We start from the raw sequence: 18,087 nt of genomic DNA, 5'->3' as shown, positions 1-18,087 counted from the left end.
CACACACACACACACACACACACACACACACACACACACACACACACGCTTTATTCCAGTAAAACATCACCATCATCTACCTAGTTTCTAAAACCACAGAAACCTGGAGCCATTCTCAGTCCTCTCTCACCTGCCAAATGCAACCCATCAACAGGTCCAGGGGTTCTAAGCCCACCTCCACTGCCACTACCCAAGTCCCAACTACCTTCACCAGCTGCCTGGAATAAAGCCACACCTTCCTTCCTGGTCACCTTTTATCCAACTCGTGCCTTCCTCCCAGCTATTTCCCACATAGCAAGGAGGGTGGGGAAAGACTTTTAAATCGTTACTTAAATAATGTCACTTCCCTGCTTCCAAACCTTGAATGGCTTCCCACTGTTCTTAGAATGAAACAGTTTACAAGATCCCGCATCATGTGATTCCCTCAGCCCACAGCCTGTGAGTGTGCTTCCCTCTGGGATGCTCTTCCCAAGGATGTGTTCTGATTTTCACAAGGACATCTCCTTTCTTCTCATCGTTCAGGTCTTTGCCTAAATGTCTTTCTAAGCCTTCTCTAAGTAACCCCCTCCGCAATTTTTCTCTACCACCGCACTGTTAATTTCTCTCATACAAGTCAATACAACCTGTACTTACTAATCCTCTAACTTGGTTAATGTCTGTACTGCCTACTAAAACTCAAGCTGCACAAGCCAGAGGCCAGGTCTGTGGAGTCACCCACAGAGCCTAGCACACAGAAGACACACCTTGGAGATACTGCAGGTTCAGATCCAGACCACTGTCATAAAGCAATTATCGCAACACAGAGAGTCACACACACTGCCTGGCTTCCCAGAGCATACATAAGTTACATTTACACTACACTGTAGTCTAAGTGTGTAACAGCATCGTGTCTAAAAAAGCCACGTAAACACCCTAAACAATACTTAATTGCTAAAAAATGCTGATCATCACTTGACAATGCGAGGTTGTCACAATCTTCAATCTGTAAAAGCCGTGGTATCCGTGAAGCGCAATAAAAGGTCTGCCTGCATTTGAAATGAATCCGATCTCATTCACTCACACTGCTGTCACTCTTCCACAGCACTGCTTCCTGATTATAATTCTGACTCCTTGAGCTGTACCCTCTCTAAAACTTTTCTTTGAGTCATTCCAAGCTGCTCCATCTATTGCTATTTGAAAATGTGCTTCAATGTCTTTTTCTATAGAACTTATTTTGGGTCCATCCCACATCAATTTTCCATCTATCAAGTTAAATAGATACAAACACCCAATTTCCTGGTCTTACACATAACGGTCATCATTTCAACGGTGGTCGACCCTACTGGGACCTCTCATTGACTATTACTATTTAAAACTTAGTACTGACACAGGTCATTATAGACAATCAGAGGTGACACCTGCAACAAATGCAATGCTGATGCTATGTAAGAGCTGGATAACACAGTCTCTCTATTCTGGCCTGGTCACGTTCTGGTTCACTTTCTCATGTTCAGGTTCTTCAGAAAGCAGACAGAGGTCAGTTTCTGACTACTTTGTTAATTCAAATATTAGGGAACAGTATGCTGCTTCAAGTAGCAAAACCCGGTGATAGCTTTCAGTTATGTCTGGCATATGAAAACTGTTGGCTTTGTAGGACTTTCCTGACTGAGTGAGACATCACTCTGGCCTACAAGTCTGTCATCTATGCAGTGTGGCATGGACTCTACAAGCAATTCACTGTCACTCGCATGTATGTTTCAAGAAAGGAACCATTAGCACACAGCAGTTCCTGGATTACAGTTCTCCAGCAAGGAGCTCTGATGAGCTTCTTAGCCTTTAGAGTAGGAAGTTTCCCAGAGGATTAGAAGCGTATTCTGACACCAGTTACTAGGCCCTTTGTTTCACGTTAGAGCATGACTGCATAAGAGAGGCTGGATTAAAAAAAAAAAAAAAAAAAGAGGCTGGATAAGAATGGGCCCATTATGAAGCCCTGTCTCACTCCACTGATGATGGGGAATGTGTCAGATGTCTCAGGCGGTGCCAGCATCTCCGACATAACCCACTCTGGAACAGCCCTGGGATGTGAGGAACGTCTCCGGAAAGCCCAATTTACTTAGCACCCCTAAACCCATGCTCATTTGTTGGCAAACAATAATCCTAAAAAGTCAAAGCATGCAAATCACAGGTACTGGCATTTTCTGTATACATCTTCCCAATCTAGCCCACAGCACCATCTTTTGTATCACACTGCAGTCCAGAGCTCCTCTGTGATTCCGGTAAGGTGAAAATTGCCAAAAGCGCTTGGGTGCCAACTTGGAAAGACTGCCAGCGACGGACAGCAGTAAAATGCAACAGCAATTTCCCCAGCTCTTGCCATTATTTTCTGAAGAGGGTAATGAGGACGTTCCATTAAATCATCAGACCCAAATTAGGTTTTTGTGTTTGTATTTTAATTTAACAAATATGTATTATTGTTTATCCACTCTCTCGGACAATGTCGGGATGCAAAGACATAACCCCTGCTCTCAAGGAACTTGAAGTCTCCCGGGAAAGAACAAACCAAAGAACACTGGGGACAGATGTTGCTTTTCAAGTAGCTGAACTGTTAGTCAAGGACCACGAAGGCTTCCAGTCCTCTAGAAACTGTCCCTCCATCATCAAGTTCAGGCCACCGGCCTTCCAAAATACACGCTCTCCACTTACAGCCTCAATTCTATATTCTACTACCTTCTCTACAATCGTGTTCAAAAAACACTGCATCTCCCTCTCTCGCCTTTTCATTTTTTTCCTCTCAGCCTGCAAAGCATAACTTTAACCTTAACCTCCCCTAGGGCTCGCAGCTCTCCTCCTACCTTGCGTCTTTTTTCTCCAGGTCCTCTCTGCTTTCCCATCCCTCATCTGCGGCATCCTTCAGAGCACAAGTCTCAATTCTCCTCTTCCCTGGGCGACAGGGTGTATGTACTTTATCACCCACTTTCAAATCTAATGTAGACACTCAAGGCCGGTTCCAGCCTCAGCCCCCAGCCAGCCCACCTCAGATTCAACGCATGGAAACCTAAACACACGAGCATCACGATGCCTGTGCCTCACTTTCAAATGGTTCTGCAAAAGTAAATATATGGAGATGGGACCGAGGCAAAGCAAACAAGGTGAAACGTGCACGGCTGATGCATCAGGGTGAAGGCTGCTGTTCCCTGCAGTATTCTTTCAACTCTTCTGTGGTTTAGAATTTTTCAAATTTAAAAAGTTGAGGGAAAAAACAGGTAGGATCAGAATCAAAGACAGAAATCATGGTTCATGCCTTTTAGGGAGTTTATAATCTATTTAATTTGTCTAATCTAAAAGTAGGCTAGGTGGATCTGTGAGTTCAATGACGGATTCATAATAAGCTCAAATGTATAATCGAAACGCAAGTATTTCCCGAGCGCCTACTGAGCAGCAGCAACATGCTAAGCGTGGCCAACAAAGCACATTATTACACCTCGTCTACGGCTGCTAATGGCGCCACCACCTTCCCCGACACCCAAAGACCCCTGACTCCTTTCAAGTCCTCCACATGTAAATCAGTGGCCAAGTTCTCTGATTCTACTGCTGCCCACCTCTCTCCCCTCTCCACTTTGCTGGCCACCACCTGTCCCCAACCCAGGCCCACCTGGCCTCCCACCTGGACTACTGCAGCAGCAGCTCCACGCAGCCCTTGCTCTGTCTCTGTCCAGATGCTCAGCTCTAACTGGATTACACTTCCAGCTCAAAAGGGTGTCAGCTATTCTCCAGTATCAGTAAAACACTTTCAAGGCCCCCCAGTGACACTGAGGACGCACGTTTTATCCGTTGGTTCCCCCGCTCTTTCCTGTCCTTGGCCGCAGATTGATTCCCTGCCATCCAGCAGCACCCTCGTGCCTTTCCTCTGCGATGCCTTTGCTTGCGCTGGTCTCCCCCCACAGGTGTCCCTCACTCTTCCCACCCACTTCTCATCTCCTCCCCTGCTCCAGACACACCCCCCGCACCCGGGTCAGAGTAATATGTCACTCCTCTGAACCTTTAAAATGTGTTATCTGCATTTACTAATACTTTCCAAGTAACTTTCGCGTTTCCAAGTACGATCCCAAATCTGTACGGGCATTTCTCACCATGCTTACTAGACAACGAACTCCTTGAAGGCAGTGACTTTTCACACGTGACAGGCACTCATGGTCTGTGACAGGAACCTAACGTTAGCATCCTGTACACGAATCCCAAAAAACTGAAGTGTTGCCTCCTAAACTATAAGCAATTTTCCCTCAAAATACCGATAACATTTTAACAGTATAGTCTTATTTATTTATTATTTTTACTTTTTTGGAGTGGTAAAATATATAACATTTGCCATTTTTAACCATTTGAGAGTGTAAAATTCAGTGCCATTAATCACACTGACAACGCTGTGCAACGATCACCACTATCTGTTTGCAAAATTTTCATCACCCCAAACAGAAACCCTGTCCCCATTAAGAAATAACTACCCACTCTCCCCTCCCCCTCCCCCGGAAACCTCTCATCTTTCTGTCACTATGAATTTGCCTATTCTAGGTATTTCATGTAAGTGGAGTCATACAATATTTGTCCTTTTGTCTAGCTTATTTTCCCCAGCGTAGTATTTTCAAGTTCATTCATGGTATAGCACGTATCAGAACTTCATTCCGTGGGACTTCCCCTGGTGGTCCCGTGGTTAAGACTCCGCGCTTCCACTGCAGGAGGTGTGGGTCCAATACCTGGTCAGGGAACCAAGATCCTGCCTGCCATGCTGTGCGGCCAAAAAAAAAAAAAAAAAAAAAAAAAATCATTCTTTTTAATGGCTGAATAATGTTGCATCATGTGTATAGACCACATTTTGTTTATCCACTCGTCTGTCGACGGACACTTGGTTGTTTCCACTTTTTGGCTACTATGAGAAGCTAGGAACACTGACTCAATACTTGTTTGAGTCCCTGGTTTCAATCCTTTTGGGACTACACCTAGGAGTAGAATGCTGGGTCATACAGTAATTTTTTTTTTTTTTTGGGCCGCGCCTCTCGGCACGCGGGACCTTAGTTCCCCGACCAGGGATGGAACCCAGTCCCCTGCGGTGAAAGCGTGGAGTCCGAACCACTGGACCGCCAAGGAAGTCCCCCTACAGTAATTCTTTTTCACTTTATGAGAAACAGCAGCAGTACAGTTTTACAATCCACACACGTGGTCATTCGGTAAAGCACAACAGCCACAAGAGTTCCTACTCACTTAGGAAACAATTCACTTTTAGACAGATTTCCTTCCTCCCTACCCACTCGGGCCCCAGGTGATGATCTAATTTCAGGAACCTGACCCTGCTCTGGGCGCTACTTTGATCTGTTGCCACGCCAGTCTCCCAGTTCTCACTATTTTTCCACACTACCTTTTGCACACACAGGGAAGCACACTGTAGTAGTAACTCCAAATGACAATTATGATGATACTAAACATCATTCAGATGCTGGAAGTCACACTGATATCCTTAAGGCATTAGCAGATAAATGAAAGATATATAAAAGGAAGGATATTTTTTAGCAGGTAAGATGATACAGGGTTTTGTACAGGATGACTTCTGCTGAACCCACTTCTTAAACCCAAACAAGCATACAAAACATGCTTAACTTGGACGAGATGTATAAGCCTTTACTGTTGTGAGAAAAGGATCATCTCTTTTCACTCCAAGGTTAGCAGCCTGGGATTTCTAAACTGACATCTCATGATTATTACCACCAATGCCAGGAGGTTTTATAAAACCACAAAATATGACAATGTAAATTCACAGAAACGATCTGTGCTAACTTGGAGCATCTCTGTGCAAGGGGCAGGATCAGAAGAGGTCACGAGGGGGATCCTTCCACTTTTTACTCCACAACTTCTGCATTTCAGCTTTTCAAAAACACACATTCTTATATCATAATTGTGTAATGGCCTAAAATTGTATTTAAAATACAAGCAATAAAAGGCAATGTTAGGAAAAAAGATGAGCTATTAAAAAGAGCTAAATGGGCAGTTCCAACAATGTCACCACCTAACACAGTCAGAAAACTCTAATCTCATTTGAACTTTACAATGCTATGAGGTAGGCCAGCCAGGTATTCAGCCCTTTTAGTAAATGAGGAAAAGATGGTTGAGAAACAGCTTCTTAGACAACTGCTTGACATTTTTTTTTAATGCTCTTCATGTGAGCCTTTACATCATCTTTAAAAATGAGCGATTTAGCTGTAAAACTTTAAAACCAACTATAACTGATTACATTCTAGTTCTCCCGCCAAAATAAAAAGCATTGACTTAGTTAGTTTTATATATTTAGGAAACAGAAAAATAATGGTCAAAATGTAATAAAGTCATATAAAAGGAAATCTTACTTTTATTATTCTCCACCATGCTTGAAGTGTTTAATGACTTCTTGAAGACACTTTGTCCTAAACAGAACCCCCTTCCCAATCTTAATTTTTAGGTTTCGAGGCACTAAGTGAGCATTTACTCATAATTCCAATATATCTATTAAGTGAAATCTGAAGTTTAAAGGACTTGGGCAAAATGTGTCATTTATTATGTGCAGACATACTGCCTACAGACATTTATGGCTACAGGTTAGTTACATAGCTATAACTAGTCAATTAAGCAAAGCTTGAGCCCCAGGCTATAAATAATAGCTTCAAACCCGACTGTAGTGGCCCAGAGTTCACCAGCTATCTAAAAGGCATAATTTTACAATCCAATGCTGTAGGAAATCATTACAGTAATTAAGACAGCATTTTTTTCCTAAATGATTAAGAGTCAAAATGCAGGGAAAAAAGCCTAACAACCAAAAGCATGGTACATGAGTTGACAGACTATTACATCTGTACATATAAATATAACCAAACAGTCCAGAGATACCAAGGAATGTGACTTAAATGGCAATATACAGCAACTTTTAAAATTCACTTAAAATACTTCTGACCTCATCATTGAATATATTCCACATTTTGTTCTAAAAAAATCTACTCGACATAATATAAAACACTGAGGATTTAACTTGATGTGCTCATACATTATAACTTTTTTAGAAATTGCACTTCACACAAGTTTTGAAGTTCAATAACTTCGAGTTCAAATATTTTTGCCAAGTGCTAAAATTACTGAACACATCCAGTACACCTTCAGGAGAAGGCACTCTCCCATTGATTCGCAACAATCAATGGTTTATTGAGAGGTTCCTATGTGTCCACTGCTGTATTTTAATAAAGTAATGTGTTTAAATTTAAAACCACACACTGAATACTGACTGAAGAAAGGCAGTTCTACAAAAGCTTAGGGTATAAAACACGTTAATTGAAAGCTAATTATTTAACTCATTCAAAATATAATTTACAATTGGTGAAATTACAACTTCATAAGAACCAAGCTTTCATGTAGAATAACATTAAGTACAAAAAAATGCACACATTCAACAGATCACTTAATTCACATTTTAACTGGAAGCTAACTTCAAAAAGTATCCGCAAATTATCCATTTCCATCCGAAACAATGTACATTAAAACAGTAAATAACTCCATCCTATAAGGTACCAATACAAAACATAAAACCAAACTCACCTAAGTTAGCTGAATATCGGGGTTACTACATACCATTCTGTCAGTAACGCTAGTAAGCCAGCCAAAAGTGGAAACTGCAGTTCATATGACTTAAGCAGCCCTACTGAAAAACGTCTTCAGAAAATAAAGCAGGTTTTACTTTTAAAAGTCTACATAACACACACTTCTCTCTCGCAAAATAAAAATGCCTGGTGTTCTCTCTGAAATCAGAGATATTTTTTCAAAATGTTTTAAGTATGTCGAAGTTTGTCTCCTCCCCCCTCCCCACCCAATATCCATCCAGTTTGGTGCTTCGCCTGACCCACAGGTGATGGTCAGAGGTTTCACCTTGAAGGGGTAATTAGGAGGGTTTTCCAAGGATAAGAAGTTCTACATGTTCAGCAGCACATATCTCTCACATGTGAACTCAGCTAAAATGGTATGAAATAAAAGTATACTTATCTGATTTTTTTAAAGTGATTAATTCCATGAAAACCTTCAAATTGCTTACAATTTTAAATTTCATTGCACTTATAAGAAAGCCATTTATGCCTTGATATATGTTATAAGTTTTGAAACCATGCTTTAAAAACTTGGTAACTTGACCAGCTAAAGCTGTCTGAACTCACAAGAGACACATGGAAGAGACGTCATACCAGACAGGGGCAATAAGTACACAGCGCAGATCTACCACGGGGAAAGCCCATGGATTCAACACAACCAACCAAGGGAAGCTCCAGGCCTCCATCAGAACAACGATGCCACTAAAATGAAAAACGAAACCATCCCAGCCCTAAGCCTGACCCATTTCTCCACTGTTCAGGACAACAGTCTGAAAAGATTCTTAACAGCCATAAGAAAAATCCTCCAGAACGATTAACTGGTTACAAACTATAGTTTAAGAGCATTTCAAACTGAAAATGACTTACTTTCCTTACAAAACAGGGACAAAATTTTACTAAAGAACATCCCACATCTGACCAACATTAAGAACATGTTACCAAAATGGCAGTATTAAAGCTTCCATTTACTCCATTAACCATAGTTTAGAAAGTTCAGTGTTCATAAGCAAAATATTTCATTTCCCTTTTCAATATTCCTGAATATTTCCACAGGCTCCCTTTAAATTCTGTGTAAAGCCACTAAATATTTTCTTGTGGGTAACAAATTCTTCCTCTACCTCTACAAGTTTAGGACACTCCTGAAACCTCACATCCCATTCCAATAACAATCCTGAGAACTGAGAATTAGATTAAATGTTATACTTAATTTTTAAACTATGGGAGTAATAGAATGGAACAATTAATCTCTCTCAAATGGCTCTGTTGTAATTTAAGTCCCTCCTCACTTCACTGTTGATTTAGTAAAATCATCAAGTCTTCCACCTTGACTCAACAGTAACCAAATGGCTATTTTAAATAAAATCAAGTCATCACCAAATCCTTCAAAAGCTGGTATCAAATTGTTTTGAAACTGAAACACACATTATGTATATACAGTCTGAGTAAAGCAATTTCGAGGAAAAATATCCCCATGGAAGAGTTTAAATCTATACAATAATTTAAGGCAAAACCTTTTTATCAAAGCCACAAATTATGTCCTGAATAGGTCTGCCCAAAGTCCAACAAAATTTATAGAAGTTTGAGGATCCAGTGCTTGATTTAACTCTATGCTCTATCAGCTTAGTAGAGAGCATGAATAACAGATTAAGACAGCAAAGCAATTTTTTAAACTAAAATGTACCTAAGCATCTAAAAGGTTTTACATCATCCTTAATGACCTATCAAAGATCCCTGACCAGGCGATCATACATCTTTGAATTCACTTTACACATACGTACAAGGATCCACTCCAAATAAATCCACCACTTCTCTTCGACATGAGACTGCGTGGTCAGACGCTCATCAAAACGTTATACTCAGCTTATTCAATTTCAGCTGTTAACTTTATGTCAGCACCCAAACAAGCATTAACCAAAGAACAGAAGCAAAAGTTTATAATGACAAGAAAAAAACCCTAAAAGTTTAAACAGAAAAAAAGAAAAAAAATGTAAAAGGAGCTCACCTGCAGTTGGGTGGAGGGTCTAAAGTGATGTCCGCCAGCTCCTTCTGAATCCTGGAGACAGGAAGCGAGGGGGGGAGAAAGAATCAGGGGTGAGCGGCCGCCCCGCAGGGCAGACAACCCCCCCCACCCCGCCGCCGCGGACCGAGCTGGCGGGGAACAGGACCTGCACCCCGCGAGGAAAGAACCGGCCCTCCACCGCCCTGGGTTCGAATCCCGCCTCACGCACTACGGCAGGGCTATTTCTCACCAATTTCCACTTAGGAAATCGTTTTGAAGCTCCTCACTCGCAGCTAGTTTCCGGAATTGTATCACAATGTGTGCGGGGCGGGGGGGGCGAGAGAGCACGTCCCCGTCCCCACCCCGGAGCCCGCGGTCGCCCCCCCCACCCAGCACCTCAGGTTCCCTCCCCCCACAGAGCGTCCCCCACCCCGGGCCGCCGGGCACCTCGGGTGCTCCCACCCCGCAGAGCGCCCCCCCCCCGGCAACCGGGCGCGGGCACCTCGGGTGCTCCCCCCCCGCAGAGCGCCCCCCCAGGCCGTCCGGCACCTCGGGTGCTCCCCCTTCCCCCCCCCCAGAGCGCCACCCCCAGGCCGCCCGCGTCCCCGGGGACGAAGCCAACATGGCCGCTCCCGGCGAGGCCCGCGGGCGCTGGCTGACCAGCCGCCGCCGTCGGGCTGGGGGCGGCGCGAGCCGCACGGCGGACCCCGGTGGGCCGCCCCGCCCCTGCCGGCGACCCCGCCCCCCTGCCCGCGCGCACGCCGGCCGCGGACGAAGCCTCGGGCCAGGTTGGGGATCCCACAGCTCGCCCGCCGCCTGCCTCCCGGACACCCCGGCCCGCGGCCCGCACAGGTGCACCGGCCGCACGCACCGGCCGCCCTCTCGGCTCACCTGCCCGGCCCTGCTCTAGCCCGGACACCCTCTCACTTCTCTTGGGCCTGCACCCCACACCGGCTCAGAACCCGGGACCCCCACCCAGTTTCCCATCTCCGCAACGGCCCGCGACTCTACAAAGAGCCCATCCCCCACCCCTAGGCCGACGCCACCCGGCAGTTCACACCGAGCCATGGCCTTTGTCTTCAGCTTACCTAGGCGCTTCGAGCATCAATTCCTACGACAAAGTTTGAGGACTTTAAGCCTCCTCCACCTTCTAAATGGAGCCTTCCATTTTTATAACCTTTCCTGCTCCTATCATATAAAGCCCTAAAGGGCTACGTTACAACTTAAAAATCTCACCGAGGCATCACAGTAGTAAAAAACTAACACACACACACACACACATAAAATCGCAATGGATGCTTTTCTCTTCCCAGAGGTTTTCTGAAGGTAGAAAGGCTGGCTAGATGCAATGAGGAATATAGGTTTCAGAAGACACTGTTCTTTCCATTTATAAGTAAAGAGAAATTTAATTCTGATTGGGGTGCTGATTAGGGAAGTTCTTTCAACTTTCCTATTGAAGGACATTTCCTGTCCCCTACAAATTCTGGTGAACTTTAGAAAGGGCTTTGCTCACTACTATCTCTGATACCTACTTAGCTGTGTCCTGCTCAATTCTATTGCTATCAATTATCATTTCAGTTCGGAGACCTTGGCATCCCTGCTGTTTGACTCATTATTGCATGTCAGACTAAAAGTCTGGAACCCTGGCTTCCTGATTCTTTACCTGCTTTATCTACTAGAATAACTGTATATGTTAAGACCTATGTACACGGGCCAAAATAACCTCCCCCTGAGCACAACTTTTATAAAAACACACATTGGCTTCACTTCTCCTTGTCAACCCAACCTCTCCCTATAAAACATTCATCACTGAAAAGGTAGCTGCTTCTTTAATACCTAAAAAGTATAATGCCAGACAGCTTTGTCCACTTCATCTCTACAACCAACACCCGCACCGTTTCTAGAGTACTTGTAAAAGATTCGTAAGAGTAACCCACACATACGTTCCAGAGTCATTCTTGTCCACACCACCCTTGATGGGGGCTTTTCCTTTATGCGTGGACTCAAAACCAATATGCCGTTTCCAACATGCAGTTAAGTAACCTTCCGTCTGCCAATTCAGGTTTCTCTTTCATTCTATCTCCTGGTGTATGTGCCTTTTCCAATTCTATGGGCAACACCCACCTTCCAAATCAACCCATTCCCCAGAGCAGCATCTATAGGGTCCCACTACCATCACTTTTCCCCTTATTCTTTCCTGGATACACTGTTCCTCTCCACTTCTTTACCTTTACCATTAACCATAGCTCTGCTTTGCACTAACAGCCACTCTCTCAGCAAGATTCCCAGGGAGCTAAAGCTGATGTTAACTTTATACATAAAAGTACCGTTGGTAGCTTCCCACCTTTCATTTGTTTTACACCTACCATTTCTTTCTCAAGCATTTCCAAATGAGTTTTTAACCTCCTTAGTATATATGGACAAATTGTGTCTAATGAAAAAAATCCCCTCTGTAATTTGCTGACACAAAGCAGACTATTTTATATTTGATGCCTGTGCCTTTATCCCCAAATATATTCATGTACACCAGGGATATGCAGCAAAATATGAAAATACTAATGACCTAAAGCACATATTCTACCTTTAGGTCAGGCCAAAAGCTGCCCCAGCTTGGACAGGGAGCCCAGAAGCTGGGGCGAGGGGGTGGGGTGACTAAGGAAAGCCCCATCCAAAGTGGGCAGGGTAGAAGCCAAAATTCTGGGGGAGAACCAGCACAGGGCTAATCAAGGAGAGCCAGTCAGGACTCCTGGGAAGCTGAGACGCAATCAAACTAACCCTCTGAAAATGAGAACAATCTTGCCAAGACATCTTGCCACTTAACTCTACACCTCTACGCTGTTTACAATAAGCTGAAGTCATTCCTTCAACCTCCTATGGTCAGGTCACCAAAGCACTTTACCAACTTTCCAAATTTCAAGTCAGGGAGAATGACAGGACAAACTTTCAAACTCTGAGAGTTTTGGCTCACTACTCAGTGGAGAGATCTAAAGCCTCACGTTCCATTTTATTTTACATTCTTTAAGACAGATATCTCTCTCTAACCTACCATTTGGATTCCTTACTATCTTTCTGGTTTGCCACTTTAAAGTTTAATGACTGTACACCTGACAGCAGAAGGATTTATGAAAAGGTATGAGGGTTCCCAGGAATCTGCTAGAGATTACTTTAAGGGTCATGGGATCAGAGGATACTGCTACTGAAAAAAGATTAAGGTAAAAGGTAGCTTCTTCCAGAGACGTAAGAGGAAGAGAGGAAAGAAAAAGAGCCACTGCTTGAATTCATCTTGTAAACAAAAACCAAAAAACAACTGTACAGCCTAAGAGAAAATAGCATGAAAAAAATGTGAGTTCCCCTGAAATTTGGTAAACTGAAGTTCTGAAAGAGAACAACAAAGAATCCCCCAAATAGCCTAAATAACCATTTTACATCGTTTATTTATTCATCCACTTGCCTCAACTCTCTAAATCAGAAACATCTCTTTAAATTCCATCCGAAAACATCTATCTCCACCTATTACATGTTTTACTCTGCTAATGTGAGTTAGTTATTCCTCATGCAATTTGTGAAACAGATCATATGTGCAACAGGTGAGAAGGAAGTAAAATGGCAATAGAATTCGCTGTGATAGAGCTGTCCGGGCAGGTATTAGTAATAAAGTGGGATGCCAGCCTTGGGGAGGGTCACAGATTAGTGATTATAATAGGACAAATCATCTGAAATCAGATTTGGGGGTCGCTAATAATACTAACAAGGATTCTTACAAACTGCAGGAAGATATGGGAAAGGCAAGCCACAACAGCTGCATGTGGACCATGATTAAAAGAGAAAACAGAAGCAACAGAGAAAAACCATTAGGGCTTCCAAGGCCCTCTTTTTCCTTTTTAAAAACACATAACCCGTGGGGAGCGTTTAAGCTACCCTCCTTGGAGGCAGACCAAATGCAGCAAGAGGCAGTCCGTTCGGGAAATAGGAAGCCTTCTGGCGTTGGGGGGTGGGGTACGGTACCTCTTGGCACTGGTGGAGAGGAGTTTGGAGTTTTTGCTCATGCTGACTTTACTCTCCTTCTTCTTGGGGGTGTTTGTTTCTTTCTCGGTTTGCTGGTTGGAGGACGAAGATGAGGAGGAGCTGGTGCTGGCCCTCGAATCGTCATCCGACATAGCGAACCCCCCACCCCACCCCGCAAACAGCCCCTGCAGTGGGAGGGAAACAAAACAGAAACACAAAAACCATGCAGCCAGTGTACAGAAGGAACTCGGGCGTTGTCAGGAGGGCTTTGGCCCGGGGTGCACCCGGCCGCCCACCGCCCTCCACTCGCTTTCCGAAGTCTTCAGGCCCATCACGGCTTTTGCAAATCGGACGTTGCTTGTTTATCTCTGGCCCCAACTGGGGGACGCAGTGGGAAAACGGTCGGAGGCGTAGCGAGCAGCCCCTCCCTCGCCCCCCGGGGCTCCCCTCGGGGCAGGGAGGGGAGCAGCCAGCCGGGCGGGGGCGCGGGGCGCCCGGCCGGAGCGGGCAGGGAAGGTCCCGGCGGCCGGCCGGCCGGCCTCGGGCTGTTTTTTCGGCGGCTTTCCGGGGGTCGCGGGGGACCGGGGGGCCGGGAGCGGAGTTTGGCGAGGTCGGGAAGAGAGGAGGGCGGAGAGGAAGCCGAAAGGGGGTGGGGACGGAGACGGGGAGCGGGTGCCCGGGTGGGGGAAGGGAGAGGCCAGCGGGGGGGGGGGGCCGAGGCGGCGAGGCCCGAGGCCCCCGCCGCGCCCCGACGCCCCTCCGCGCCGCCCGTCCCTCGGCCGTCCGGCTCGGGGCTGCGCGGCCGGGGCGGGGGTCCCGAGCACACGCCCGATCGGCACCCCCGGTGGGGGGGGGGACTCGGCCTCCTCGGCGGAGGAATAACAATGAGCCCGTCAGCCCCGAAGGGGTTAATCCCCGCGGGCCCCCGCCCCGGGGGAAAACGGGGCTCCCCCGCCTCCCCTCCCCCGCTCCCGGCCCCCTCGGCGGCCAGCGGGGGGCTCCCGGGGCAGCGCTGACAGTTCGAGCCTCGGCACCCCCCCGCCCCCGACGCGGGCTGCCCCCGCACCCCATGCGGCCCGGGGTTCCCTGCCCATCCCCCGCGGGCGGGCCCGGCCCCTCTCCGACCCTCCGGCCCCGTACCCGGCGGCGAGGAGTGTCCCCGAGGCCCGGCGGCGCGGCCGGGGGGCGGCTGGCGGCGGGGGGGATCCCCGTACCTCTCTTTGTGTCTGGCTGCTCCGTGCCGCCGCGGCGGCTGCTGCTGCGGCTGCGGCTGGGCCTGGCCACTCGTGTCTCTCTCTCGCTGGGAGAGAAGCGGAAGTGCAGCAACAGCAACTATTAAACAGGCAATGGCTTCCCCCAGCCACACACGCTCGCACACACTCCTCCTCCTCCCCGCCCCTCCCCCACCGGCCCGGTCCCACCCACCCGCGCTCCCCGCCCCCTGGACACCTCCGGCGGGTCGCGAGCAGCGCTTGGGGGACCTCGGGAAGTCCAGCGCCCTCACCACCCGGGACGCCAAGCCAGGGGGCGAGGGCTGTGCATTTCCTCTCAAGTGGTCTGGGGCCCCCCGGCTCCTGGGCTGGAGCGGGGAAGCCGTTTCGAGACGGGGGGGGCGGGGGGGCGCCGGGAACTGTATGGAATAGGGCAGTCACGAGAGTCAGTTCTTCCCAAAAGGGCTTCTGGAAGGGGCGGGGATGGCAAATTGGTAAAAAAAAAAAAAAAAAAAAAAAAAAAAAATGATGGTAATCTGGTGGCCAGGACTTTGGACTAGAGAATGCCCGGGAACTCCTAAAAAAGTGATCAGCTTAAGGGGGAAATTAGAAATCCTGCAACAGGGTTTCCTGTGGGCTGACCCTGGCTTCTCCCTCTGGCAACTTACCTTCCAGGAGCAGAGGTCGGTTTAGGCACGCCTGTGAGAAAATCCCAAGATAGTTTTCTGCTCAGGCACGTGCAATTTTACGATTGTGGATTCTTCCAGTCACTTTTTATAGAAAGAGGTGGTGTTTTATAAAAGGGATACAAAGGATTTCGTGACAGGTAAAACCAACCGACTGTGACAGCCTCACAAATGCGAGAAATCAATGGGAATAAACCCTATACTACTGAAGGAGACTGGATTTAGAATTTTTGGTGTCGGAAATTGGATTAAAGTTTGGGGGCCTGCTGTACCTTCTGCAGCGGCGATATAAATGCTATTCAAGTAATCATAATATTTCTATAATAGTCCTAATTCTTCTGAATTGTTCCTTATTTAGTATTTTTACGAAGATTGATTTTTTTAAGATTAAGCCATCAAATTACAATTTAGTTTCTCACTTATTGGTCATTTCAGTTGAAGGGAATTGAAGAGATAGGTGCGGTGTCACGCATACTAGGTCTGGTGCTTTCAGCTGCTGTCCAGTCAGATTTCCATGGGCCACTCTAAATTGTCTCATTCAAATTACCATCCTTTTCCATGGCAACAGTGTGGCTTCAGTTACCACAGGACAACACAAGCTATAAAGCCCGTGGCATATCCACTTCTTACTACCACCCACCTCAACCCCTTCTAGCACTCAACAGGAAACTCCAACTTTATTAAGACTCAAAGTAATTGTGCAGACTTCTTGTTCAATCCTTACCAGGAAAGCTGTATCTACCAAGAACTGTCGTAGAATCAAGGGGTCCAAAAGCTGAGAAAAACCCATCATCGTTTCGGCCTCCTACCTCGGAGCAGTCCCTCAGTCACTCAAATGCCTAGAAATTTTGAAAAGATGCCAGGCGTGTGTTTGCTTTCAGGAGTCTTGGTAGAGGATATAAAAATAATAACATTCCCTGCTGTATGTTATTTGAAAACAATGCCCCCAAATCTCCTTAAAACCAGGTTGTATACTTTTTGTACTTCTGATGAAAAAAAAACATAAATTCGAGATAAAACAATGAGCAAACATGAAAAACATAATCTGAAGACAGTTATTAAAATTGAGACTTCCTCTTACGAAAATTTTGGGTTCCTGATACTTTAAAATACATGTCCACACTGTGAGTACAACCAGTAAAAACTCATGTATGTATCAAGACGAGAGCTGGCAGAGAATACAGGAGAGGAAGAGGTTTGATTTGCTGATGTGACTGGGACGGTGGATGAATTTTTTCTTTAACTTTGGTTGGCATAAATCATATATTTGGATACTAACTATAATAATACTTTTAAAAAAACTGAACGTAGTATTTTGTGTTGCATTGTTGATGCTTGGATGAGACTGGTCCCTGGGGAAATAAATCATGTAATGGGAGGGCCCCTCCTCTATAGGGAAGCGCTTTCCCAAGCTAGTCTGGAGGGACACTAGCTCTCTTTTGTGTACTAGTCTTTCTTATCTCTAACCCTGGTTAGTGCTTTATGGTTCGGGAATGACCTGCCGAGGGGGAATGATAACCTCAAAATGTTTAGAAAAGAATCCGCTGCTTTGGAAAGACTATTCTTTTATATTCAGATTATTTTACATATACAGTTGTCTCCGTCATAAAAAAATAATAATTCATTTGTAATCTTCTAGCTCTCTACTTATTAGCTGCAAGGCCTAAGGAGATAAATTGACCTCTCTAAGCCTCCTTTTCCTCAGCTAAGAAGGGCAATACCTGCGCTGTACTCGCTGGTCGGTTGTAAGAAGGATCAAATGTGTATCTATAGTAAAAAGTGGTTTATTAACTGTTACTCAGAGTATTAATAATCCCACCCTTATTTTACTTCTCAGGAATTTTGTTAGGACACGGTGTCTTTATGACTTAGAATTGATGACAATATAGGAAACCTTGTAAGAGAAAGATCGGGTTGAGGAATCACAGGATTTTATTTCCAAGAAGGGGCCTAAGATAGCTTTGAGTTCAGACTCCTTATGTTGCAGATGAAGAAATTAAGGCAAAGGAAGCCACCGTGTCTTGTCCAAGGTCAAGCAGTAAGTCAGTGGCGGAATTGTGACTGTGGCCCATGATGACTTTGCCAGTCCTGGCAATGCCGGGGGACGGGGGTGGTGATGGAAAGAGTCTCAATTACACTGAAGAACAATATATTAAATATAAAAGAATTCTGATAATATTTTAAAGAACATATTAACAATCAAGACAGGTGGGAAAGTGGAAAAAAATGGAAGCGAGTGAAGGGAATCACTGAATTTATAACATTGACTTGAATCAACTAATGACCCCTATTGAAGTTCCCTACTCCCCATTCTGAGAATAATCCTTATTATTTCTTTATTTCATATTGACGGGTATATTTTAAGTAGGTAATACATTCTCATGCTATATTATCCTAAAGAAACCAAAGGGTATACCACGACAACATCCCTCGGCCCCTGCCCCCAACGCTGGGGAAGTCAAGTGCAGGCTAATGTGCCCATATACAGTGGCTGCTTTGATAGGAAGGCTCAATCTACATTTAAAAGACGCATTCAGCCACAGAGGCCATGTGGTGCA

At 45.6% G+C, this 18,087-nt stretch overlaps 2 protein-coding genes across 3 annotated transcripts in view; both read right to left on the bottom strand.

Annotated features, from left to right (window-relative positions):
* UBE2E1 (ubiquitin conjugating enzyme E2 E1) overlaps positions 1-14,973 on the bottom strand; it is an 81,701-nt gene extending 66,728 nt beyond the window's left edge. Inside the window, exons 1-3 of one of the 2 annotated variants that reach the window (XM_029214834.1) lie at positions 14,847-14,973; positions 13,633-13,817; positions 9,631-9,681 (exon numbers count right to left, since the gene is read on the bottom strand). In XM_029214834.1, coding sequence (XP_029070667.1) covers positions 9,631-9,681; positions 13,633-13,784 — 203 coding nt within the window. In that variant the 5' untranslated portion in view covers positions 13,785-13,817; positions 14,847-14,973. Of the gene's footprint in view, positions 1-9,630; positions 9,682-13,632; positions 13,818-14,772 lie in introns of both variants that reach the window. The other variant, XM_029214835.1, reaches the window with a different exon arrangement.
* The window catches only part of LOC114890378 (basic salivary proline-rich protein 2-like), a 101,407-nt gene continuing 97,283 nt past the window's right edge, over positions 13,964-18,087 (bottom strand). The window contains exons 2-3 of the mRNA XM_029213753.1: positions 15,054-15,262; positions 13,964-14,932 (exon numbers count right to left, since the gene is read on the bottom strand). Of these exons, the coding sequence (XP_029069586.1) occupies positions 13,964-14,932; positions 15,054-15,262 (1,178 nt within the window). The remainder of the gene's footprint in view (positions 14,933-15,053; positions 15,263-18,087) is intronic.

This window comes from Monodon monoceros, unplaced genomic scaffold (genome assembly GCF_005190385.1).
Source record: "Monodon monoceros isolate NGI ecotype Baffin Bay Population unplaced genomic scaffold, NGI_Narwhal_1 Super_Scaffold_11, whole genome shotgun sequence".
Lineage (NCBI taxonomy): Eukaryota > Metazoa > Chordata > Mammalia > Artiodactyla > Monodontidae > Monodon > Monodon monoceros.
Note: the sequence above shows the minus strand (reverse complement) of the source record. Positions and strands in the feature narration are given on the sequence as shown.